The 26,939-nt window shown below is 57.8% G+C and overlaps 1 protein-coding gene across 5 annotated transcripts in view; it reads right to left on the bottom strand.

Moving 5' to 3' along the window:
* Acot7 (acyl-CoA thioesterase 7) overlaps positions 1–26,939 on the bottom strand; it is a 79,985-nt gene that overhangs the window by 9,522 nt on the left and 43,524 nt on the right. For 4 of the 5 annotated variants that reach the window (XM_076861422.2, XM_076861423.2, XM_076861424.2 and 1 more), the window contains exons 6-8: positions 26,313–26,399; positions 13,502–13,618; positions 2,783–2,967 (exon numbers count right to left, since the gene is read on the bottom strand). In XM_076861422.2, the coding sequence (XP_076717537.1) occupies positions 2,783–2,967; positions 13,502–13,618; positions 26,313–26,399 (389 nt within the window). Of the gene's footprint in view, positions 1–2,782; positions 2,968–4,223; positions 4,255–13,501; positions 13,619–26,312; positions 26,400–26,939 lie in introns of those variants that run through there. The other variant, XM_076861426.2, reaches the window with a different exon arrangement.

Genomic DNA, 26,939 nt, shown 5'->3' with positions numbered 1-26,939 from the left:
GGTGCAGCAGGCTGCAAGTGTGGCGGGGCTGGCCCAGAGCCCTGCTCCAGGGAGGACAGCCGCATCCCAGGCCTCTTAACCCCATCTTAACCTCCAGACACCTTCCTGTCAACTCAAGGTTGACCACTGAGCCAAGTCTGGGTCCTGCCTGCCTCTGCCCCCAGCTCACAGGTGTGTGAGGCTGGAGGTGAGTATCCACCAGCGCTGGCTGACAGCCTTCAGCTTTGGGCTTTCTGGAACAAGCTCACCAGATCTGCTTTGCAAGGACTCTGCCTCCTGAGGTTGGGATGCTCAAGTTCTCTGGCAGACACGGGTACACGGGAACAAAGAACTGGTGGCAAGTGCTGCCCCCACACAAGGAATCAGGAGCCTCCTCTGGCCCCAACCCAGAATTTGGTCCTCTCCCCTGAAGACTTAATATGCTTCTTACACCCTGCATAGAAAAACCCCACCCATTGGAGGCACCAGGCCACCTTAGTGCTGGGCGCCCGGAAGCCAGGGCTGGGTGCAGGAGGTGGTTTCCCTGCTGTCCCTTCCACAGGCCATTTTCCCACTTCTGGTCCATGGGTCTGGGTGGTCACAGCTGTAGCTGCCCCTCCATGGAGCCCTGCTTCCTGGCTTGAGCCACTGCGTCAGTCGTTGCTCCAAGGTCAGAGGGCACTGGCATCCAGACCAGCAGCCCGATCCCCAGCACGAGTTGACAGCTGCTGAGGCGCAGCACCAGGCCCCCAACAAACATCCATCCAGAAACAACTGCGCACAGAGGCTGAGCCTGTGTCAGCAGGGCCCTGGGGAAGGGAGCTAAAAATAGACAGGCGGCTGAAGGAGCAGCGTGGGGGCGGGGAGGCGCCGGGAGGGGAGGGGCCCAGCTCGCACACGCCTGGAACCCTGGGCAGCACACATGAGAGCCGAGGTCCTGGGTGTCCCCCGAGGTCCTGAGGTCCCCAAGTGAGCATCACAGAGGCCTGGCAGAAGTGCCAAGTCCCCCTCCAGGGGGTCTGCCCTGCTGTCCCCTCCAGACTGTCTTTATCAGCACTGTTGAAGCCACCTGTACTGAGCAGGACATCAGCCATGTGCAGCCCCCAAAGTTAGGGACAATGCCACCATGCCCTCCACTCATGCAGGGGTCCTCCTCACCCCTCTGCAGCCCTTGCCAGCCCAGCGCCTCCTCTCTGGGATCCGCCGCCTCCTACACCATGACCCGCATACAGGTTTCTGGAAAAGGACACCCAGGTCTGCTTTTGAAGGTCACAGGTTCAGCCCCAAAGGCCTCCTCGACTACAGACCTGGCTCCATGTGAGACCCCATTCAGGGATGGACTCCACAGCAGGTGGGGAACCCGGGGCACCAAGGTCCTTCTCCCAGAGCCCCTCCTGGCTACAGTGCTGGTCTCCACAAGAACCAGAGAAGAGGGGCCACGGGGGGCACTCGACTGGTGGCTGGGAAGGCGAATGCATGCCTCAAGGGGCAGGTACTGGCCCCCAGGTAGGGGTCCCTTACCACCTGCAGATGACTGGCACAGCAGGCCTGGCCGGAGCACACTGCCAACTTGCACCAAAGCCTTTTCAAGGTGCAAACTGTCATGCCTCATTGGTGCCCCCAGGGCACATGCCCATTTGGGTAAGTTCTGCAGAACCCCACCACCATCAGGCCCAGATATTCCAAGGCTAGACCCCTTCAAGTGGGTGAGCGCTGGTGAGGAGGGCTCCCTGGAGGAGCAGGTGAGCAGCAGCAGGCAACCAGGGTCGGTGGGGTCCTCACCCACCTTTCTTGGCCTATACAATGGTGAAACTGAGGCGCACAGGAAGCACATGCTTGAGGCTGCGCACTTGGTCATTCTTGAGGCCCTGACTAGGCTCTACGTAGCAGGCACTGCTCCCCACCCACACAAGCCCCAACATGGGAAGCTGAGGCAGGAGGATCACAAGTTCACAGCCACGTTCAGGCATGTACACCCTCATGGCCCCTGGGAGAGAACAGGACCCCAAGTGCCCCATGTCTACCCAGCCCACACTCTCCTCCCAGGGGAGCATCAAGCACCTGCAGGACACTGGGAGCAGAGGGGGGTGCAGGGGAAGCAGGGCTCAGACTGGCAGGGCCATGTTGCTTGGAGGCCTGCCCTGGTCTTCCCAAGGCCCTGCCCTGTGGGGGGCAGGAAACACCAACTGGTTTCCTCTTGGTTGCAGATCAGTCCACTTAGTGACAGGCCTGAGACCTAATTCACAGGAGTCAGGACTGGCCTGAAGGCTGCCCTGGGTGTGGGCAGGGCATCTCCACTCCCACAGCAGAAGCTGCCTCTGGGCCACACTAAACCTGCTGTGCCTGTGACCGCTGGACGTGTCTGGGGCTGAGCTGTAGGTGAGGCTGGGGGATGTGCACAGGTGCACACAATCCTGCTGGCCTTGCACCCACCTCTGCACGCCAAGGCAGAACCAAGTCTGAGGGCCAGAGGCAGGGGAAGGCCTGGGTGTCTAGACTCACACTCTGCCGGCCAGGGGTCTGGTTTGATCTGTATCAGGCAGGACATGCAGGCAGAACCATCCTGGGAGAGCCCTCATCCTCACTCCAGCACAGGTAACACAACGCCAGGGACCCTTGGGCTCTGTGCTCCCAGGTGACCTGCATCCCCAAACTGCCAGCTTGCTCAAGGGGTCTGTTGTGTCTGCCCAGGCCCATCCCCACAGCCTGCGGGGCAGAGCCCGAAGGACTTCCTGCAGCTTATAAGGCCTTCCTTCCCACAACCTGATGTGTGACGTGGCAGCCCCCAGGGACACACACTCACCACGAGCTGCGGTACAGGCAGCGACTTGCCCTCCTGGCTCAGGGACACGTAGGTGAAGAAGGCACTGGCTGCCCGGTAGCGTTTCTGGGAGTTGTCCACCACGGGGTCGGCGTCCACCAGCACCTCAATTTCCATGGACTTATTGCTCGTAAAGGTCATGCGCCCGGAGATAGTGATGACGCAGCCTGTGGAGCGCGGACAGAGTCAGGGGAGCGGACAGCGTGGCCTCCTCTGGGGGAGGTGGCAGGGGCGGGCAGGGCAGGGTCAGGAGAAACCATGTTACTGAAACAGTTAAAAGACAGGGTTAGGCGACAGGGGTGGCAACAACTACGAGAAAGAGGGAAGTGACAACTATTAGGACGCGCCATTAGTAGCCCACGTTTGTCATCTGTCTCTGGAGCAGGCTTCACTGCTGTGCTTGGGGGTCTTGGTGGCCGCCCAATTGGCCCCCAGCCGGAGGGGAAGAGTTGGAGCTGCCTGCACGCTCCTCGGCCACGCTGCCCCGGGCTCCTGGTGTGGCCGGCTCCATTCTGGGTGAGATCAAGCCAGCCTGCGCGTGCCCCGTCTATGCTGAGGTCTTATTAGTGCCCATGGCCACACTGTTGCCCTACCATCTGGCTCTGAGCACCAGGAGGACCTTCCAGAGCCTTGTTTCTTTGTTCTGGACTGCCTCAGGCCACTGTGGTCCTAGGTAGGCCCCTCTTGAGCCACCTCTGTGCTCCAGCTCGGCCCCCCAGGCCAGTGCCCCCAAGACGGCAGGCAGCTTCCTCTGTAACCCTGAGCTGCTGGTCTGAGCTGCCTGCCAGGCCCCTCCCTAGGCTCATGGCTTCCCCACACCAGCAGTGTCTGTGACAGGACCAAGTCCAGAGTCACCATTCCTGTAACATTATCCCTGGGGTCCCCTCACCTGGCTAACCCTAGGCCAACCTCTCTGGACTTCCCATTCCCTTGGGCTCATGGGACTGGGATCTTCTCTTGTGTCCCCTGCCCTCCTGGGCGCAGCCCTTCCACCTGACCCTTAGTCTCAGAGCCCAGCTTTCCAGTTACTGACGGGTACAAGAGAACCTGTCTGTCAGGGTACCTATGGCAGGAAAAGAAAGAAGCCCTGTACTGGGCCTGGGGCCTGGCCACAGGATGCACTGACCTGTGGGGCCTTCAAGGGGAGGGGCTACATCTGGCTGCTGCTGCTTCTCCAATGTGGCCACGCTGCACACCCCAGCATGGCCTCCTTCTGGGCCAGCTCCAGGAAGTCCCTGACCACGTGGACTCCTGGGCCCTGCTCCTCAGGAACCAGTTCTGGCCATGGAGCCCAGTGTTTTGGCTTCTTTGAGACAGGCCCACAAGAAGTGTTCAGAGACCAAGAGAGAGACAGTGGGGCAGCATGGGCTACTCTATGTTAAAGTCCCAGGCTACTTCATGCCACGTTCAACTCCATACTTACAGGGGGTGCTCCATGCTGGATGTGGCCAATTCTGGGAGAGAGGGAAGGAGCCACAAGGTCAGCAACAGGGGCCGGATGTGGCTGTAAAGTATACAGTCCCATGCCAGCACCCTACAGCGGTCACCCAACACACATCCCGGGGGATGGCCCTGTCTGTTTCTCAGAGAAGGGGCTGGAAAGTTAAATGGGTCATCCCGGAGTCCAAATGGCCTCTCTGCCACCTCCCCAGGTGCCAGCCAACGTCCGTCACACCAGCGACCACAGGTAAGATGAGAGGGTGGGGCCAAAATGCAGGGACACCCTCCAGGAGATGAAGCAACAGGACTCCACCGAAGGCCCAGGATCCCACACAGACCGCTGTGGCAGGGGCCACTCCCCAGGGCCTCAGCGCCGGTCGTGGACTCTGCCCATGAAAGCCCCTCCCACCAGCTCCTGGCCCAGCACAGTCCCGCTGCCCGGTTCATTTCAGTCTGAAGAGACTTATAACGTCAGTCCATGTCGAAAAACGCGCAGCGGGCTTGTCTATGCACACTGGGCCAGACCAGGAAAGGCAGACAGCAGCGTCCAGAGAGAGGACCCATGGCGCCCCATGGCCCCACCTGGAGAGCAACGTCACCACGCTGCACAGGCCTGAGGCTTGACTCTGGAAGGCTGGACCTGGCAGGACTTGGAGCTAGACCTGATCTGGTCACCAACAGGCTGAGAGCATTTGAAACTCAGGTTGACAGATGAACCTGAGTCCCAGCTGCCAGTAGAGGACGCAGTGCTTCTGGGCCCTGCAGGGTCAAGACCTCCCTAGAGACCCAGGTGCATTGCAGTGGGTGGGGTCACCCAGGATGGGGCTCAACTCCAGATACCCCACCCTGATCCCCGCTTCCTACACTCTGGCCACTAGGGCCTCCCTGTGGCCCTGGACATGCCCTCCCCACCCAACCCTAGCCTGGCTCACCCTTTGTGCCTCAGCACAAGCACCCCTTCTCTAAGACTTTTAAGAACAGTCTTTCTGTTCTATCTGTACCCATATGTTGGCTGGCTTGTCCATTTGACTGATGTCCATGTCCCTCCCAGCCTGGAAGCCCCATGAGGCAGTGTAGGTGTCCCAGAGGTGTGCTGAACCAATATATGACTCACAAGGGCTTGGGAAAGAAGGCACCTCACGTGTGGACATGACCAGTCCACAGGACCTAGCACCCTGCTGGCTCTCCTGGGCCTTCCAAGTCCCCAGCCTGGGCACACTGAGGAGCACAAAGCCTCACTAGCCGTCACTTCCTTACAGGCTCAACCTAAATGCTGTGCTCAGAGCAACAGCCTGGAGCCCTGCCACCCCTCACCTGTCTACCCAACAGCCTCTCCCAGGAGGAGAAAAGGGCATCAGAACCGGGCCTCCCTTTGCCCCACACCATGCCCAAGTGCCCAGAATGGGTGAACAGGAGTGGGTGAGTCTGGGTTCAGAGTGGCCCACATTGTTGTGGGAAGCTGGCGTTCAAGGAAAGAGTTTCTGGCAACACCATGAAGACATCCTGAAGAGGGGAGCCAGGCCGACCCCAGTGTTGATAGTGGTGTAAGCAGTGTGGCCTGTGCAGGCCCCACCGTGACTGCCTGGCTACCCTACATCCTCCCAGGGCCTCAGGCCAGCTGCTCCATACGGAGGAACCTGAAGTCCTGCAGTACCATGGCAAGCCAGGGAGGAAAAGGAAGAGGTCAGCTCAGGGTCAGGGGTGCACCCTGGGCCTGGGCTGGGGACTGCAGGCACAGCAGGAGGGCCATAGGGTCAAAGGCCAACCTCCATGCCCACCTACCCAAGGAGAAGTGCTCCAGGCTCTCTGGTCTGCCTGAGGGGCCACCGAGCTCTGGTGGCCACCACCTGAAGGGGGTCTGGACGGTGGTGAGCATCTGCCACAGGGCAGCCCAGGTGGCTCCACCCCCTGCTCTACCACAAGTCATCATGCCTCTTGGGGGTCAGAGCCTTGACTGTCCAGCCTGCCAGCTGTATCATGACCCAGGTGTCCACAGACCCCATCACTATGTATGGAGGCCAGGGAGACCAGCTAGGAGTCATCGCAAGCTGAAGGCTACCATGTCCATATGGCTTGCACGCTGGCCTACTAAGAGGGCCAGGACACAATCCAGTAAGCACAGCCTGCAGACCTGGTCACCCTGCAAGAAGGCCAGGATGTGCAAGGCTCTCCCAAACGGGTCAGCTTCCTCCCTCAAGGCCCAGGCAGGAGCAAGGGTAGTTCGTATGCCACTTTCAGCCCCAGTGGTGTCTACATCTTGCTGTGACCTTGGTGTCAGGAGGTCCCTCTGAGAAAGCAAGAACCTGAGTCCATTTCAATGTGCCTGTCTCAGAATCATAAAGCAAAACCCCAGACGAAGCCAGGCCCTGCCGGGACGAGACAGCCAAAAGCGTTCTAGGCCCCAGGGATAGCAGGTGGGCACCGGGTCCTCACGTTCCGAGCAGAGGCACTGCCAGGACGTTCCCACCAGGCCACCATCCAATACATCCAAAGACGAGCACCCGTTTATTTAGAAGAGCAGGCAGAAGGGTAGTGGGGAGACAGCTCCACAGAGAACATCATTCCCACTGCACTGGGCATGGGGCCCACTAGAGATGGACACATGAATTGGGGTGCACTCTTTGAAGCTGGCATTGCAGCATTTCCCAGGGAAGGGGGGCTGGAGAAGGGTGCCCGGTGTCCTCTGAGCCTCTAAAGTGAAACCCAGAACAAAGAAACTGCCACAAGAGGCCAGCAGGCAGGCTCCTGGGCACCGCTGCAGAGAGCCCTTAGTTCCCATCCAAGCCTGTCCACTGCCAGGGACTGTGCCTATGCTTCCTGTGTGCAAATGGGCATACGGATGGCATCCTTGGAGGGGAGGTCACATCCGCCTCTCATGTGCAAGGGACATGAATGACCACAATCTTTATCAAGGGCTCCTCAGTTGTCCCTAGCATGGTGGGGCTGACTTCCTCCACAGTTTTAAAGGAGACACTGTCACCCCATGTGGTTCTATCCTTGCTCTGAGGCCACCCTCATGCCACACAGGTCCCAAAGAGTGACTTTTGGGTGGGGCCCAAGAGCCCCTCTGCAAAGCAGGCCCTGTGGTGAGACTGTGCCCCAGAGCCCTGCGCCAGGCCTGCAGGTGCAAAGCCAGAAGCAAGGGTACCAAGTGACATTCAACACTCCCTCCCTGAGTTCTTTCTGTGGTAGACACACACTGGCAGGAGGAGGCTCCCAGCACCCTCCAAATGAATACAAGGACTGTCGCATCTGCAGGGGAGTGCGATAACAAAGACCCGGTCTTTCTCCCTGGGCCCCAGGAGATCAGCAGCCACACCAGATGGACACTGGGGCCTGGCTGCATCTGTGGGGGCCTCCAGGGGAAGTCTCAAGCTGGGCCACAGCTCAGCATGCAGGGCACATGAGCCTGGACCAACAGGGGGAGTTTGGCTATGCTCACAGGGACCCCAATCCCTAGAGCACTCTCCAGGCCCAAGTTCCAGCGAGCACTAGGGGGAGGCTGGGATAAACCAGGAAAGTCTGTGGCCTCTACTCCAGTGTTGCTAATCCCAGACCTCACGAAACCTAAATCCACAGCTGAAGAGGCCTAGAACAGAGTCAGGGAAGCCACCATGGGCTAAGGAGCCATTCTCTCTCCTGGGCTCTCTGCCAGTATCCGGCGGACACGCTCGCTGGAGAGGGAAAGCTAGGAAAGACTGGTCAGCACAGCAATGGCCCCCAAAGACGCCCACCTCAACCCTCAATCCCGGGAAATGTGGCCCTACATGGCAGAATTTGATTAAGCAACATGCCCCCAGATGGGAGCGGCGCCTGGCGTCTCCAGGCTGGCCTGACCTAGCCGGAAGGGTGAGCACGCAGAACACAGTGAGGGAGAGGGGAAGGACGACCGGAGATGCCAGACAGGCCACAAGCCAAGGGACACTGGTGCCCCCCAAACTGGAAACACCAAGGGAACAGATTCTCCCCCTGGAGCCCACAGAGGGACCTGCCCTGCCCTGCCCTGGCTCCAGCCCGTGGGACCTACGTTAGACTTCCGACCTCCAGAACTGTGGTAAATTTTTGTTGTTTCAAGCCACCAAGATTTTGGTCACCTGTTACAGCAGCCCCAGGGAACAAACACAACATCTGGGAGGAAGCTCAAGGGGCAAGCTGGGCATCTCGTTCATTGTTTTTCCACTTATTATGACTCTAATTAAGTGGAAATAATTTCGTGAAGGTCCTGGAGTAACATTCGCTGCTGGGTTCTGAGAACGGGGTCTTGCCGGTTGCCAGGCTGGCCTCAACCTCCAGAGCTCATTGATGCTGCTGCCTCAGGGGCCCCAGTAACTGGAACTAAAGCCACATGCTGCTGGCCTGGCCTCTCCACAGTGTAGCACAGGCGTCGGGGACAGGGGTGTCTCATCACCTGTGCAGCCCTGATGCCTGGGGGTGACCAGGTCTCAGGTGACACCAAGCACCAGGGAGCTCTGTGGCCAGGGTGGTTTCTTTGACCCCTTGAGAAGAACAGCACGCTGGGTAGTAGGAGGTGCCAGCGCTCGATAGCGAGTACCATGGGCAGAGCTGGGTGTGTCCTTGGGCCAACTGTGAAATGCAGCTCCTGTTTTAAATGACTGCCAGCCCGCCTGGGGAGGCACAGCCCCTGAGGCTGGCAGGTGCCCCAGCCTGACTCCCCCACAGACGGTGTCTCTCTCGGGATGACAGCAGCCAGATTTCAGCAGATGCCAGGATTTGGAAAAGAAAGCAAAATAATGAAAAAGAGCTGCTACCAAGCCCGAGAGGTTGCCAAGTGTTTCAGAGTTTACGAGCAGCTCAGTGTCTGCACCCTGAAGAGCTTTTGCAAGAAAAGCAATGGAAACGGTAAACTAATATTAGTATTTCTCATACTGCACCTGAGAGCTCTTCCCGCAGCCTCCTGTTTCCGTCCTAATGTCTGGGAGACCATTCCTCCACCAGAAAACTTTAGCTTGAGGTTTTCCTGCCTAATGTTTCCAAACCACCACTCAAGGTGACCCCTTATCCCCTTTACCTTCAGTCATAGGGCACTGCAATGTCTCAAGTGACCAGGAGAGAGTAAGCTCAGGGGCTTCGGGCGCTTGGTGTTCCTGGGCTGGCAGCTCCCCAGACCTTCTGTGCTGTCCTGTGAACCTTGGGAGAGGTACCCCAACTGCTGGCCATGCAGGCGTCTAGTGACCATGGTGGCAGTGCTGAGGTGGGCTGGCAGGTCGAAGGTGTAACAGGGGTGGCCCTCTGTGGTCTAGACAAGAGTGAGGGGGCTGGGGATGTGGCTCAAGTGGTAGCGCGCTCGCCTGGCATGCGTGAGGCCCGGGTTCGATCCTCAGCACCACGTACAAACAAAGATGTTGTATCCGCCAAGTACTAAAAAAAAATAAATGTTCAAAAGTTCTCTCTCTCTCTCACTCTTTAAAAAAAAAAAAAAAAAGAGTGAGGGGTATAGACACTCAGCGCTAACCTGAGAGAGTGCCAGGGTGACCAGCAGACGCATGGTCATGGAAGGGCCGTCCTGGCTCGTGGGGTAAGCGTGGGTGAGCGAGCCCTTGCTCAGCACACGGCCCTTCCAGCTGGAACTCCAGGACTTCCGACCTCCTGGGGCAGCTGTGAGGATGCGGTGAGACGGATGGATTTCTAAGGTCAAATCGGGCATCACTGTCTGCTAAGGCAGAATAATGACCCCCCGGGAGGTGTCCCACCCTCTATTCCCTGGGCCCTGTGTATGTGTGACCTCATGTTGCAAAAGGGACTTTGAGGATGGGAGCGAAGGACCTAGAGGTGGGAGTGCCCTGGATCATGATGTCCTCCCAAGGGTCCTTATAAGATGGACACAGGACAGGCAGAGTGAGAAGGAGCTGGATGACGGGAAGAGGCGGGAGGAAGGGCTGTTTTGAAGATGGAGAATGGACAGAGCCATAGGCCAAGGCCCCGGGGCCACGTCCAGAGGCTGGCGAAGGAGGGGCCTTCAGTGAGAACCAGCCCCATGGACCCTCGCACAGGGAAGAGGACGACCCGTTCCTGAAGCGAGCAGGCAGCCTCTGTGGCCGCAACATGTCCTGAGTCACGGGCTCCCCTGCAGCAGGTCAGCCTCCGGGGGGCTCCCTTCCCAGCTGGGGTGAGGGGTAGGATATGGCCGGGGACATTCGAGGCGGCGTGCACATCGCCCACTGTGACGGGCACTGGCCGTGGACAGCAGCCACAGTCCCGTGGCACCGCAGGTCCCATCTGCCTGGATGTTCCCCACCCCCTCCCTATGAAAAAAGGACCCTTTTGCTGATTAACCTTTACTCTCAGGAATGCCCACCACGCCCCAGCAAGAATGTGCTGTCCACATGATCGAGTCCTGACACAGCAAACCCTTGCTTCCTGGGGCTTGAGGAGGAGACAGCCATTGTCCATCTCCTCTCTGATGTTGACCAGTTCTCTCTGCCACTCAGAGGACAGACCTGGCCCTCTACTCGCACTTCAGGCCCCAAGGTGTGAGGCCTCCGTGGGGCCAGTCCCCAGGGCTGGTTCCCCCACAGTGCTGATGACGGCACTTCTCAAACGGGAGCCCCTCAGAGCAGCTCCTTCTCCAGGCTGGTCGTCCACCCCGTGTGGACAGAGAGCGTGGGAGAAGGCCCGGCGCAGAAGGTCCTGACCACCTGGTGGTTTCATGAAGTTGGAAGGAGCCCAGGTCTGTGAGGAGGGGAGCTGGCAGAGGAGGCACCGCAGTGGGTCGGCAGCCCCACGTGGACCCAGGACTCAGAGTCTCACTGTCTGACTTGAATGAGACCCTCCTGGCTTCTCGGGGGGGGGGGTGTCCCACATCCTACGAGTGTCCTTACAAGAGACATGCCCTGTGAGAAGCTGTGATGGGGAAGGCAGGGGTTGAGACAATGCGGCCACAGGCCACGCAACACCTGGGAGCCCTGGGAGCTGATGCGGCAGGTGGGAACCCTCCCCACAGCCTTTGGAGGGAAGGTGGCCCGAAGTCTCCTGGGTTTGTCATTCTGTTTCAAGGACCCAGAAACCAAGCCACTCTGTGGTACAAAACCCACCAGGTGCCCTGCACACCTCCCAGGCAGGCTCCAGAGCCACCAGTGGCTGCTGACACTGCCTCATCTGTGCAGTGACGTGTGTCAACTCTGCCGGGGAGGTGGCCCCGGGGCCTCCTCCATGTTAGAGCCAAAGCCATGGCAAGAGGGAGGCCCTGGGCAGGGACAGCAACTCCTGGGAGGTGCTACAGTCTCCAGGGCTTAAGGTGGCCCTGACAGAGCTACATCAGAGAAAAACTGATGGCACATCACCCCTCCCGCCCCATAGTGTCTGACACACTGTGACTGTGTCCTCAGGAACCCAGAGGCAGCAGGGACTCACCAGGCCCACTCCACATGGCCCAGCAAAGGAGCAGAACGAGGGGGGAGACGCTGGCCTTGAGTGGCAGTGCCCCATGCCATATGCCTGCAGGCTCGGTGCCGCCTGGACAGCAGCCTTGGCTCCCCAGAAACGCCCCGGGTCCTTGCAGAAGGAAGCGTGCCCACGACCTCACAGGTCATGCTCCTCTGGAACACGACAGACTGGATGTGACAGTGTCTAATGGCCTTGAGGACACTAGCTGGGAAGTAGGCCAGACTCCATAACCACTGTTTCAGCCTGGCCCCAACCCCTTCACAATCAAAACAGGACGTCGCCCAAGAAGAAGCAACTTTGCCACCCCCAGGAGGCCAGTGTTTCTCTCAGGGGTCCCCAGGCCAGGAGGCCACATGGCCCAAGTCCAAGGCTGAGGCAGCATGCAGGATAGGCTGGGCAGAGAGCAAGCGCTGTGCCAGCCAGTGGGCGTGGCTCCTCATGAGTGCAACCAGACCAGCCACCATTGCCTAATACCTCGGCCCCCTTGTCCCTCGCAGCTTTTCTGGGTTCCAGCTGAAGGCAACGTTTAGAAAGGAGTCTGTCCAGGCTGCCCGACTCCTACCAGAAGTGACCCCGAGACGGTTGCTCCGGTTGCAGGGCAAGTCCTCCTGGCCAGGAACCTGCACAGCTCCTGTCCAGCCAAGCAGCAGCCTGGGGCCTTTCCAATGGCTCCCTCGACCCTCAGAGGCTGAATGTCCATCCCGGGGGCTGGAGCTGCACAGCTCACCCGTCCATCGGGCAGATGCTCACCAAACAAAACCCACCAGGCTGCTGGCTGGGAGAATCCTGGTGGTTCTCCAAGACACTCGTGGACCAGTGAACACAGCGAGTCCCAAAGGATGTAAGCACATTCTCCTCTGTGGATTTTGAGACTGGTTTGACAATGTGGCCCTCATCATAGCAATTCGCCCAGGCAGGAGTTCTAGGAAGAGTGTGGCGTGACATCACGCTGCGGTGGGATTCTTGCTTTCCCTTGGTTCATGCCACCACTGGGCACAACACTGCCAGCTTGAGACACGCACAGCCCCGGAGGACAAGCTGAAGCAGACGAGACCCACTTGTTGGGGCCAATTCTAAAAATGACACTTGTGGCAAATACCTATCAGCTCTGAAGAGAATCTGCCAGACCCAGGGGCGCTAGGCCAGAGACCGTCTGTCCTCCATGCTCATGATTATGGCAGGGGGCAGTCCTGCACCCTCCAAATCTCAGGGTGCTCCTGACAGCACGCTGTCTGCAGAACTAACTCCAGACTCTAGAGACGGATCCAGCCACCGCAGCTGGCACAGCAGGGTTGCTTTCGGGCTGCAGCTCATCTCAGGTCACAGGTCACAGAAACTGTCGGGTGTTGTGTCCACAAAGGATCAATAACCTGAGGCAGGCTCTGTGCTCTAAGCTGCAGAGGTCCGGCCTCCTTACAGGCGGCAGGCCCCATTCCCAGTGGGAGACACGTCATTGGGACTGGACTTCTGTCATGGGAAAAACCCCTGGCCAAGGCAGCGACACCTGTGGCCCCTGAAGCCTGCTGCTGCCTGGATCACAGTGGACTCATTCCTCTCACAGTGCCACACACCTGTCACACACACAGGGCCACGGTGCTCTGCTGGAGGGGCACTGGAAGAAGATGTATTCATGCTGGTCTCTGGGAGGATAAAGGCCTCTACCATATCTGAGTTTTAGATTTTACCAGGTTGAAATATCAAATGGGTCGACACTAGCCTCACAGATGCATCCCCAAGGCCAGAGCACGGAGCATGGCCCTCCTGTTTCTGGTGGCACATGGACAGACATCCGGTGTAAACACTAAGCTAGCCCCAAGGGCTGCTCCCCCCTCAGCTTCATCAGAAGAGTTCTGTTACCTTTCCGGATCTTGTCATGAAAATTGATGGCGTCCACGGAGGCAGTGACTATGTTGGTCTTGCAGTGGCGTGCAGCAACAATCCCAGCCACCTCGTCCATGAGCTTCATGGTGACTCCTGCGCGGAGAAAGGGCACATGGCAGATGAGACACGGAGAGCGGGACCACTGCACATGCTGTCTGACCCCTCCCACCACCCCCCAGCAGGGGCCGTAGCAGCAGGAGGCGCAGGGATGGTCGCAGGTGGCCTGCTATTGCTCTGTTTTAAATCTGCTTCTCCAGGTACTGCTGTTTTTTTTGTTTTTGTTTTTTTAAACACTGCTGATTGAGCCCAGGAGCATTCTGCCACTGAGCTACCTCTCCAGTCTTTTTTTTTTTTTTTAAATTTTGAAACAGGGCCTTGCTACGTTGCTGAGGCTGGCCTTCAACTTGCAATCTTTCTGCCTCAACCTCCTGAGTCACTGGGATCAGAGGCATGCACCTGATCGGCTCTCAAGAGCTTTTAAAAATGACCCCAGCTGCCACTCTAGGCCACTGACAGAATGACAGCCCTCTTCCTCTCCTCCAGACATACCTCATCCTGCCAGGAAAGCTTCCTTACACTTTCCAAAGTCAGGTAAGAACAAGCTGGCAGAGACGCAGCGACCTCAGTGGGAAGTGAAGTGCGGCTGCTGGAGTCTCCTTAAAGGAAACAGGGACCTAGCAACTCCCCACCAAGTGTAGAAGCACCCAAGAGAACAGAAACCCGCATGGATTTCACAGAGCATCTAACCTAACAGCCAAAAATCGGAAACCACTGTGTGTCCATGTCCACCACCTAATGAATGCGTTAACAAGGACGGCTTGTCACCCACCCGACAGGTCCAGGCCACAAGGTGGACACACCATCAAACCTCACCCAGTGACAGTGCTAGGCACTGATGACCACGTCCATGTGAATTTTCCAGAAGAGGAAAACGTGGAGAGGCAGGCAGACTGGTGGGTCCCCAGGAGGGGTGCACACTGAAGGTAGAGAGTTTCTTTTCTGGGGTGATGAAAATGTTTCAAAACAGACTGAACAGGTTTCCTAATCCAAAAACCTAAAATCTGACAGGCTCCAAAACCCAAAACTTCGAGCACTGATGAGGAAAATTTTACACCATGAAACTTTTGTTTCATGCACAAAATTACTCAAAATGTTACAAGATGAGATGTCAATTAGGTCCATCCACGGTGGAACACGGTACGCAAACCAAACCAAACCACCACCTGTGAAACCACCACCCGCACTGGGTGGGTATCCAGAGGGACCAGTCAGCCCACCAGACCCTGCATCCCTGTGCTTAATGCAGCGCTATCTGAAGAGCCTTGAGGGGGAATCAAGTGAGACATCGGACAGAGGACAGAGGACATGGCATCCACACAACAGAATAACATCCGGCCGCAAAGAACAAAATCCTGCCTTGTGCAGCAACTTGGAGGACAATGGCCAGGCACAAAGACAAACAGCCCTCGTTCTCACACGTGAAAGCTGAAATGTTGGCTCACAGCAGCAGAGAACAGAGAATCTGCCATGAGAGGCTGGGTGGGGTGGGGGCAGAGGGAGTCGGTGCCAGAGCACGGCTCCCAGGGAGGAAGTCCTGGGCTGCCCAGTGCAGCAGTGACCGGAGCCCACAGAAACCTAGTGTATATTCTACGCAGAACTTGGGAGGAGTTCGAAGGTTTGCAACACAAAGATGGACGTTAAGGAGGCCGGGTGCTAATTACCCTGATCACTACCATGGTACACGTGTAGCCACTCACCAGCCACACCTCATAAACTCACACGATTATTTCATGTTGATACAAAAATACTTCTTGACAAAACCCTGTTTGAAGTTACCTTCTGGCCCTGTGTGTAAACTCTGTAAGAAACAAGTGAATCTCCTCTGAGTTTTGGGTCCTATCCCCAAGATGCCTCATTATGCACAGACAAATATCCCAAACCCAGAGAACATCTGAAACGTCCGCCCCCAGCATTTTGGATGGGGGGTGCTCCAGCCAGGGCTGCAGAAGCATATCTCTGGGAACATCCTGGAAACAACGGCTTGCTTACGCTGAGGGCTGAACTGTACAGGATCAAGTTCTGTCTTGATAGAGCTGCTGTATAAAATGAGGCAGGCCCGCGGGCAGAACTCGGCGAGGGCACAGTGCCTTTGAACCTCAGGCTGCAGATGCTGGCTTGGGTTGCACCCTCTTCATTGATTGACAGGTCACTACATACCAGCCCCTCCACCCAGTTCTTACTCCCTAGCACAACCCCCATACCCTACACGTTTCACTTGTAAAAATCAAACCACGCCTTTCAGTCAAACAAGGTGGAGCTGCCTATGTTCAGCCATTCTGACCTACAAAAGCATCAAAGTGACACTGGTCAATGCAGCAGCTACCAGGAATTTGAGGAAGCCATGTGCACACCTGCCTTAGGCCAGTGTACCTCTTCAGATGGACAGCGAAGCTCTGCTCACCTGCATGGACAGGGTCAGGAGCCCCATGTCCCAAACCAACAGTGAGGTCCAAGGCCACATGTAGATCCAGGTCTGAAAACAGGGATCAGGTCTGAGAACTGCCCGTCCCTCACCGGGCCTGTGAGGAGCAGCTCTGGGTTGTTGCCATGGTAACAGACATTCATTGCCCTGTCTGATCCACTGGGAGACTTTCCTGATTTTTCTTCCTCTGGCAAGGGACCTGAGAAGGTTGCAGCCAGCCCAGGCTTGGAGAAGGCCTGTCCAGCCAAGACCCTGCTCCAGGACTTGCAGGAATCCATGCCCTGGGCTCATGTGGGCCCGGAGGTCCACAGGTCTGTCACCTCACTGGTCAGCTGCCAAACAGGGCATGAGGCAGCCCCCAGACCACACTGCCACCTCTGGGCTGTGGCTTGAGTGTGTGTACTCACGCAGTTTGGGGTGGGGGAGCCCACAGGACGAGGTCTTCCAACTGATTCTACTCATGGAAACCGAGTGGCAAGAGCAGCTGACGAGTGGCCCTGCTGCAGGGGCTCATGGCGGGGCGGGGCGCGGAGGCATTCCTGCAGAGGCCGCACCACAGGCAAGTTCCTTGGCAGCCATCATCCACACCCAGCAAGTGCCCATCAGGCACCCAGAACACAGTAAGAAGCGCAGACAGCCAGCACAGGAGCTGAGCGTGAGCAGCCAGGGCAGTGTGGCTGGTGTGGTGGGCGAGTCGCAGAGGGTCAGCCTGGGGAGCCAGAAAGTGGCTGTGCCCACTGACAGGCCCCGTGGGCCTGGTCCCCTGCAGGCTCCTCTCAGCAAACTTGCTGGAAGCCACGTCCCACAAGCCAGCATCTTCTCCATGTCACAGACAGGATGTGAAGACGCAGGGAATCTCGTGGCCAGTCGTATGGCTGGGGGCGGGTCCAGGGCCTCCCACGGGCACAGGAGGAACGGCTACACTGCCGTAAGACTCAGCCTGGGCCATAAGACTCAGTCCAGAGTGGAGTTTTCAGAAAAGTATAGAAAAGAGAACCCAAGATTATGGCGAGAGGTGGGGAGACGGCAAGATCAGGATGTTTACTTGGGTGGCGGGTCGTGGCCCATGGCACTCATGCTGGGCACCAGGTATGCTCACCAACTCAGAAGGGCTTAGTGGAAAGACAAGAAGGGAAAGGGAGCGTGTGGGGATCGAACTCAGAGAGCACCTACGGCCGCCCCTTGCTTGTGCGTCTGGGAAAGAAGAACAACGGAAGAATAAAACGCAAAGTGCTGACATCCGCTCCCTCCGGTGGCTTTACCAGACTGTCCAAAATGCCACCTTGCTGGTACAGGTCCCACAGGGCTCTGCTTTCACTAAAGACCACAGGATCCGAGGCACGAGCAGCCAAGATGGCTTGAAAGGGAGGCAGCGCACTGCGTCAAGAACGGGCACAGAGACGACCACTCAGCCAGCCCAGCCAGCACCTTCGGGAGCCAGGCAGGGGCTCCAAACCTGGCACCAGCTTGGTCCAACAAGCAGTCACAGGTAGGCCAACAGGGCACTCATCCAAACCACAGAAACCTGAAGCAGTGGGCTAGATGGGTGTCAGAGACCCACGGTGCCTGTGTGTCGGACATTCAGAGACAGCCCCTCCCAACCCTAACAGCCAGCACAGGAATCTGAGCTGGGACTCTGGTGGAGAGAACCGAGATCGGCGGGACACCCGAGACAAACCGTTAGACTGAAGATGGGAAAGGTCAAGACAGGGACTGAGGTCGTGGAATCCTACGGCCCAGCTCTGGGGCCCTGGGCACACTCCCGCTGTGTACGTCTATCTTTAGGTTACACCCCAAACCCGGGGCTCGACCCCAGGAACCAGGTGGGTGACCAGGACAGTGAGATGTCCCCATTCTGCCAGATGAGGAATCTTCAAATTGGGTCTGCCTCACAGGCAACAGGCTGGGCAGCAGCCAGAGAGCTCTGGGCTTCCAGGGACTCTTGGATGGACAAAATCTGTCCACTTCAGCTAATGGGCACTCCCCAGGAGGCCAAGGTAGGCTCAATGGGCAGAAGTGAAGGCAGGTAAATTCTAGGGTTCACTAGGTAGAAAGACCTTCTGGGAAAGAGACCACCTAAGAAACACACTCGGCTTTACACAGGCGGGGTGCCGGTCCTGCAGAGTCAGGCACAAGTAGCGAGACCAGAGCGAAAAGCAGAACCTGCCGGAGCAGAGACCTCCCCAGAACCTGCCGGGCTCCTGCCGAGCCCCTGAGTCTGTGAGAAAAAGGAAGGACAGGTGTGGTGCTCTGGAGCCCTGGGCAGCAGCTGAGGACAATCACATACTGAGCACACGCCCCCCTCTTCCCTCTGCACAGCGGCCAACAACGCTGGCACCCTGCACCTGGGTCCAACTGTCTGCCGCCCATCACTGAGAGAATGATGAGGTCAAGGGCCGCGCAGGGAGGAGGTCCTCACAGAGCCACTGTCTCGTCCCCTCAGGACACGTCCCCTGGAGACAGAGGCGGCACCACCCCACTAACGCCAGCGCCGAGAGCCGGTTCCCCCCAGTGCTCCTTTCCAGGGCCGCTGAGGGCCTCCTCACTTTGCTCCCACTCAGGCATGACTGCTTTCAACACTGAGAAGTAACTGTGGCAAATCACAGTCTGTGGTGGCTGTCCTTATTTCCCACGATTTGTAATTTAAAAGACGACAACAAAATTGTAGACCTGCTGTCCTTGGAGACTGCATCGTTTCAGGAACTCCGGGAAGGGAACAAGCCAGACGTGCTTGGCCGCCACAGGCACATGAAGGCTGGGCACCAGAGATATTTTTGAATCTAACATTTAGCTGCTTACAGGTTTTTGTTTTGTTTTAAGTATTGACAACATGCTGACTGGCTTAAAAATAGAGTTTTCACTTTATCTCCCCGAGGCCTGCTGGCTGGCTGGGCCAGGCTGCCTACAACCCCAGCAGCAGCCAGCAGCCCGGAGCCCGGAGCTGGCGCCCGCTCAGTGGGCGGGGATTGAGATGCCCCCATTTCTATATTTAATCCCGACTGGCGGAGCGTGGGGCCGGCCTCCTATATTAAGAAACGATAGTAACTTCATCTTACTGACACATCCCACCCTGTGGTGATGACAAGGGTTATTAAAAGACCCAGGTGAGCGAGCACTCCCAGACAGCCCTGCTTCCCCCGGGTCCTACCACCGGCGTGTCAGAACTGGGACCAAGTAAGTCCTGGCACAAGAATCTTAATTAAGTTCATTAATAAAAATTACTTTGGGCAATTAATGCCAGCAGAGTAAAGATGAAGAGTTCGTGAAGACAGTACCAAAATGCCAGAGGTGGGGACGCTGGCGAAGTCCTCAATGGAGGTGAACAGTGTTCCCACCCGCCCAGGGGTCACAGGGCCAAGGGCTGCCAGACGCTCTGCACCCCTGGCCTGCCACCGTGCTGCATCAGGGAGCCCAAGGAGGTCACGGTAAGGCAGCAGAGAGCAGCGGAGGCCTGGGCGAGAGGTGGGGGTGGTTATGCCGAGTCACACACCCAGCCCTGGGAAAGACTGGCCGGCAGAAGGCCCAGCCTCGGCCTCGAGTCAGCAAGGGCACTTCTCCAAAGGCCAGGAACCATTCGGGTGGGGTGCCAATTTCCTTCCAGGAGCCTGGACTGGGTGGGGCAAAGCTAATGTTTCAGAATAATGTGCTGATCATGCTGTACAGGACGTGTTATTAGAGGACACTTGCCACAGTCCCTAAGGAACATGGCCAAGGAGTGGATGATGGCCAATGAACAGCACTGGAAGGCCCTGCTGGCTGCAGGCCTGGCCTGGACCCTGGCTCTGCCTCTCGGGAGGCAGGTCTGTGCCACAACTGCAGAGGAGGACGTGCTTGCTGGCCGCAGGGAGCTGCAGGGAGGGAGCCTCAGGCCCAGGTCTGGTGGGTCACAGCTCCGTACTTTCTGGATGACCTAGAAGCTGCTCTTTGGAGCTCCAGTGCAGAGGAGGATGTTTTCAAAAGCCAAGGCTCCGTGGGAACCTGGAGTAGCACTGCCAGTCGCCTCTGGACTTCCCAGACCAGAAGACACAGAGCCGACAGCAGGCCAGCACCACCTCCTGCCTTCTCCCCAGCGAGGCCTGCACATCGTCGTCCATGCAGGGCCTCCAGGTCAAGGAGGGCACAAAACTGGAAGTGTTGGTGCCCATCCTCATTTCCAGGAAAGGCACTTCCTGTCCAGGCAACTGCCCCTCAGTCTGAGTCCTGGGCACAGCAGTTTCTCAGCAGGAGGCTTATCCTGCATGCGTCTGCCATCTCTGCCGGGGCCACCAGGCTCCTGTACCTGGTACTACCAGCTGCCCTCTTTCTTGGGGCTGGCTGCTCCTTGCCTCAGGTTCCAGGGCCGGGCCCCCCTGCCTCAAGACCCCAGGCAACTTCTGTCTCTGGACACTAGCTGGATAGTTTGTCGAGGGAAAGCCTCTTCCTGCCACACTGGGCTGTCTGCACCTTCTCCACTGAGACTCTGGGCTGTACCAGGCTGGGCACAGTGGGCACACTCCTCTGGAGGGCTGACCAGCAGGGCCGTCACAGGCTAAAGTCCTCTCCTGTCCTAGTTCAGTCATTCGGTCCACACCAGGCCCTGCTCTAAGTGGGACACAGCAGTGAAAGTGACAGAAGCCCCATCCATGTGGGCGTCCATTCTGCGCTGTGTGCTGGGGCGTGGGGAGAGTCAGTCTATCTTAGAGCGTCAGGGGATTTCAGACCCCTTCTCTTCTTCAATTCTGAAGGAAATGAGACTGTTATGTAGAGGTCTAGGGTTGCACCAGGGGCAGAGGTCACAGGCAGGCAAAGTCCACAGGTCTCTGTGCCCAGGCATGCGATGGGGTGAACCCGGGAATGGTGGGGGTTATCCAGGCAGGCTCACGAGGGTGTGAGAGCAAAAATGGCCCAAACGAAGGGCTTGTGGCTCTGGCTGCAGGGTCTGGAGCTGAATGTGGCTCCTTCCACGAGAAAGGTAGTGCAGGCCACCCTGTTGAGACTTCCAAACAGGGGAGAGGCGGTGACCAGCGAGAGCACAGTGCTGGACCAGGAGGCAACAGGGCGTGAGGTGAGAGCTCAGATTCCAGCCTGTCGTAAAGTGGAGCCAAAGCAGATGGAGAGGCGAGAAGGAGTGTCTCACGTCAGAGCCAAGCCAGGGACGTCTGCAGGAGCACTGTCCACACGCCAACGAGGACGGCGACCAGCACCGCTGGGGACAAGCACTGGGGCCCTAGGAGCTCCGTGTCCATCATATCAGGGAGGCCCTGAGGAGGCCACTGGAGTCCAGGGAGACGCTAGGGCTGGAGCATGTGGCCAGGGAGGAGGGGAGGGTGGGAGAGGATGGGGCCCTGCAGCCTGAAGCAGGTGGGAAGTGGAGGGAAGGGTAGGGGACTGAAGTGCCACAGTGGGCCAAAGGGGAGGCGGGGAGGTCTGGAGGTGGGGACTGTGAACACAGGCTCTGCATCTGCCCCTGGCTCTGGATGTTGGAGATGTTCAGAAGAGACCCTGAAAGGAAGCATCTGACCCATCCTACCAGGGAAAAGCAGACTGACCTCCCGCTGCTGCCCTTCAGGGGCTGTGTCCACCTGGGCAGGGGCCCTGCTGGTCAGTGTAGATCAAGGACAGTTCCATAAATGGAGCTCCATAGGCCTGGATGACAAAAAGCTCTGTGACAGTCACTGTCCCGTCACTCTTATAAAAGCAAGTTAGCTGCAGAGCCAGGAGCCCCGTGAGTCAGCAAGACCCCCGGGAATGCAGGATCCCAGGACATGGGTACTGCCTACCAGCAGAGCTGGGGTGTCCTCTGCCCATAAATGCTGTGGCCTTAAGCCAGCACCACATTCTGCAATGACCAGGGGCTGGTCGGAGATCCCTCTTACACTGGGAGTGTCCTCATCTACAGTCCTGATCCAGGGCCCACGGGTAGCTCTTGGCTGCAGACACAGGCGTGATCTAAATGGCCTGGGTCCTGAGCTCAGAAATGCAGGCAGAATCCCTTTTGAGTCAGAGACCTCACACCCACCTTCTGCACTGGATGCCAGCAGGGCTGCTGCAGGGAGGGGAGCCCCAGGGGTGGCTTCATGGCCGGCAGGGTGCACCCCCCCAGCCAAGGCAGCGTGGAAGAGGTGGGCACCCAGCACAGGCCAGGGCGCTGGGACAGCGGGGACCTGGACTGGCAAGACAGAGGTGGAAAGGCAGCCTCTCAGGCCCCGTCCTCCCTCGTCCCTTCTGTGGGTGGATTTTTTTTATCTTTTCCCAGTTCCAACACTTGGGTATTTTTAATTTTTCCTTTTAAGTAACACAGGCTCAAAGCCTCCCACTTTTCCTCTGGGAACATCTCAGCCATCTTCCCAGATGTCCTTGTTTTCAGGACGCTCTAAGTCCAGCTCTTACTTCCTCCTGGACCAGTGGCCTGGAAGAGGGCCTCCCAGTTTCTAGGTGCTGCTTCTTGTTGGCTGCTCAGGCTTCGCAGGTCCCACCTTGGGAATCAGCAACCCGAGGCGCTCTGTGGCCCTAGGCGGTGCCTGCCCACGGTTCCCGGCACGCGGCTGGGACAGGAGGATCACTTGGGCCTAGGGTTGGAGCTCAGCAATGCAGCGAGACCCGTCTCCACCCTCTTCCCCACCCCAGCGCTCCCTCACAGAAAGGAAACAGGCCCAGGGTGGGTAAGTCTGACTGCGGCAGATGGAGATTCCAGGACAGGCCTCCGCACAAAGCTTCAGAGGTCAGGAGAGGAATGGGCAGGCGAGGAGATGGAGGGAGGCCAAGGGGCCCGTGGCTGCCAGAGCAGGGGCCGGACGTCGCAGCTGAAAGACAACATCAGCTGCCACTGGGAGGAAGTGACTGAGGCTCTGGAGTGGGGCAAAGAGGGCTGAGGACAGACCTGGGCAGCCACACTGGGGCAAGATCCCCGCACACACACCACGCAGGTGCCCAGCCTCTCCCCGCTGAACTACGCAACGTCCACCGTGTGGGGGCAGTGGATCTGCAGTGTGGTGACACAAAACTGTGGGGCGGACTCCAGGTGGGCTCCCAGAAGTCCTGAGAGGCCGGGGGCAGCATCGTCAGGACCAGCCAAGGCACTCCTGACTAAAAGCACAGGGCCTGGCCCTGCAGTAGCCGGCCCTCCAGGAGAAGGGCTGGGAACCTGTTCTCTTAAAGCAGAAGAGATTCCTGAGGGTCAGAAGGGCTGTAAACTGCTGCAAGAGCCCCCCTCCATGCTTCCCAGCACACAGGGGTGGAGCAAACCCCTCCCAGGAGACTCCGGCTGGATGTGCATCTCCGAGTGGAGCCAGCTTTACCCAAGACCCAATGTGATGGGTGAAACGGAGGCTCCTTCCTGAGACCCGAGATGACCACCCTCCACTGCTCTCCTGCTGTAAGACCCAGTACCAGAGCCCGATGTCCCGGGGATGAGGATCAACTTTGTCCTCATCCTGGCTGAAATGACAGAAGCCCCCACAGGCATGCAGTGGCTGGGCCCAGGCCCTCACCAAGGTGGTCTGGGGGGCAGTGGCGCCCACCATGAGGAACAGAGCTGCCGTGCCCAGTTCATTCCTAACTAAAACTCTAACCTCGTCTCCTGTCCTAGTTTTAAGGGCCCTTCCCAGTCATTAAGGGAGGTCACAATGGGCAACTGTAGGGAGAAGGTTCCCTTCCTTCCAGCCCTTTTCAAATAGTTCACAGGAGAAGGGCACCACACTCTCCCTTCAGGAGTCCCAGGATGAGCGTCCAGAATTAGGAAACAGCTCTGACCAGCAGAAGGAGCCCCTCACCCTGCCGCTCCCTCCTCTCCAGGGCTGAGGTCTCCAGGGTGCTCCTCTATGACCAGCACCCCAGCATTCGGGCCACGGGCTCCAGGCCTAGAGTTCCTCAGCAGGGCTGGGCCTGGGGGGCTGTGGGGATGAGGCTGCAGATCCCCAACTTCCAGGGAGACCACAACCTCCACTCAACAACAGAGAGGTGGCCAGATCTGAGGGGCCGGAGGAAACACAAACACAAGGGGCCAGGAGGGCCGAGGCCAGAGGAAGGGCCAGCTCAGCTGACTGCAGGCAGGACAAGAATTTGCTCACGATGGACTAGGTGAGCCCAGCCACACACACCTGCTGAACTTCAGAGATTGGCCACGGTGCTGGGGGACTGTCCTCCAGGGCAGCAGTTCCCCCAGAGGGTCTCTAGACAACAGCAGGAGCTCTGCACAGTTCTGGGGCCCTCAGCCATACCGACCACTGGTGAGGCCCGGTGAGCAGCTGTGGCTCTCCCATGAGCACCTCAGGCCGCAGCAGTGTGTCCAGGGCACCAGTGTCCCATAGAGTATCAGTGCTGGCTGAAGACCAGGGATGGGGTGGAAGGTGCGAGTGAGAAAAGCCCAGGCTGGCAGGCAGCTGAGGGGTGGCCAGAGAGCTCAGGGCAGAATCCAGTCCCCGGACTTCCCAGCAGAAACCGTGGAATCCACAAGACATGGACCAGTGCCCGGCAACCCCATGGGGGGATCGACTCCCTAAAATGCCACACTTGGGGCTGGGATTGTGGTGCAGTGGTGGAGCGTTCACCTAGCACGTGCAAGGCACTGGGTTTGATCCTCGGCACCACGTAAAAATAAATAAATAAAACAAAGGTATCGTGTCCAACTACAACTAAAAAATAAAAATAAACAAAATAAAATAAATAAAACGTCACTTAGCCAGGACACGGCCAGACATGCAAAACTCAGAGGAGGGCCCCCGCAGCCTATAACCAAAGGACGTCCCCAGATGAGTGCTCCCTGTGGTGGTGACGATGTGGCCTTAAGCCCCAGCCCACCAGGCTGCCCCATCGGCCACGGAAGGTCAGCAGTGCTGTGGACATGTGAGGCAAGAACACTGGCTCAGGACGCACGCCCTCCACTCGGCAGCAGTGGCGGAAGGCACCCTTGGTGAGAGCGCCACCACCGCACGCGGCAAGCCAACGTCCTGGAGAAGGCTCACGGACCTCAGGTGAGCCACAGGAAGCCGAGGACAACTCTTGCCAATTCCAGCAGCTGGGGCCTGGGGTGGCTGGCTTGGAAGACGGGGCTGCTGCCCACCTCACAGAAGGGGCGAGGGACAGGGGGCGTGAGGACGCGAGGCTGGGAATGCTCAGGGGCCACAGGGCTTCTCAAGGTAGAGCTACGCAGGGCCTGGAGCGCTCCTGTTAGAACTGCTGCCCTGTGTGAGACGAGTTAATCAGACCCACTGGCAGCCACCCCAGGTGTGCAAAGAGAAAAGCATCATGAAACCGAGGAAGGGAAACACAAGAGTCAGATTAGTTTAAAAGAAAAAAATATCCCTCGAATCCAGGCCCACCCTCCCACAAGCCTTGGACCATCAGTCCTCAAGCTGAAAGGAACCTATGTCGCTTGTTCATGGGATGAGGACCCGCCAAGTGCCTCCAGGCCTCAGAGTGAAGCACTGGAGCCAACACGAAGCCTGCTCCTGGGAATTCTTGGCATAAACATCAGTGTAAACCTGCACAGAGAGGAGCCACAGGGCTGGGTTTTGAAGGATGAGCAGGAGTTCTCTGAGCAAAGAAAGGAGAACTTGGTGTTCCAGGTACCAGGAAATGAGAAAGCAAATGAACAGCATGAGCGCCCACTGCGCCTGGGGAGCCAGGAGGAATGAGGAGGAACAAGGGCCTCGGCACACCCAGGACGGCAGCGCCGGTGGGACCCCCACACCTCTCCTCCAGCTGGCTGCCGCCGCCTGCACCACTGACTACTTCCTCCCCGAGTTTTTCAGATCAACTTGCTTTTTAAAGTTCATTTTAGTCCCAACCAAAATGTCAACGAGTTAAGTCACACACACAAAAATATTGCCCACTGTTAAGATAAACAATGCCCCTCCTTGAACCTGGAGCCCAGCTGCTTGGGTTGCGGCAGCATTTCCCACACCCGGGGAATCCCGGGCAAGGACTTCAGTCCTGCAGCGTCAGAGGCAGAATCTGTGCTTACTTGAAACAAACGTAAGCATGTTTAATTACCTGCTTGTCATAGCACTCTTCTCTGGGGACATTGCACCCCTGCAAGACCCTGCCCCGGCCGACAGGCCGTTATTAAAAATCACCTTGTAACTCTGAGGACCCAGGGTCACGTGTGACCATGCCCCGGGCTCTAGTCAACCATCCTTTACTTCCAGTTTTAAAATGGGCACCCACAGTAGTTCAGCAATTTCTTATGCAACCTCCTAGAAGTGTAAATTCATAGTTGACTAAACACAAGAGCCTCAACTGGGTCAGACAGCAGCCCGGCTACCGAGGGGACACATGGGGGCAGCGACAGGGAAAAGGGGTGCAACCAGAGTGACCTCACCCTACCTCCATGCACGAAGCCATGCAGGGTGCAATCCGAAGGCCCCACCAAGTGGATCAGGCTGGACTGGCTGTAGCTCACCGTGTTGGGCTCTGGAACAGCAAAGACAGAGAGGAACTGTGGGTGGACCAACCCCCGTGGCCCAGGACGGCGATTCTGCGGCTGCCCAATGACATCTGTGGGTCACTAAAGGTGTCCAACTGTGTCAACCTAAATAGGATTTCTCCAAAGGGAACTGTGGTCCCCAACAGGCCACATCTGCCGAAGGGAAGGCTCTCCAGGACCAGTGGCTCACAAAATATTCTCTGGGGATGTCAACGCCCCACATGGCCCTGCCCATGGCACCTAGCCAACGCCTCTTGGCTGTAAGGTCCCTGAGTTGCACGTGGCCCTCCACTGGGATGTAATCAGTCATACTTCATTTCCAATTTTATAAAAAGCAACAAGCATATCATCCGTAATCTACTTTGCCAGCCCCAGTCCCTGGACTGGCCCAGGAAGACGGAGTCCCATCTGCCGGGCCAGCCCTCCCACCCTCCTGTCCTCCACCATGCATGGCTGTCACCAAAACAACTCCAAGAGTGGCAAGTGCCTTAACGGAGCTTCAGTCATTCAATGCTGCTACTGAAATA

This window comes from Callospermophilus lateralis, chromosome 7 (assembly GCF_048772815.1).
Source record: "Callospermophilus lateralis isolate mCalLat2 chromosome 7, mCalLat2.hap1, whole genome shotgun sequence".
Taxonomy (NCBI): domain Eukaryota; kingdom Metazoa; phylum Chordata; class Mammalia; order Rodentia; family Sciuridae; genus Callospermophilus; species Callospermophilus lateralis.
Note: the sequence above shows the minus strand (reverse complement) of the source record. Positions and strands in the feature narration are given on the sequence as shown.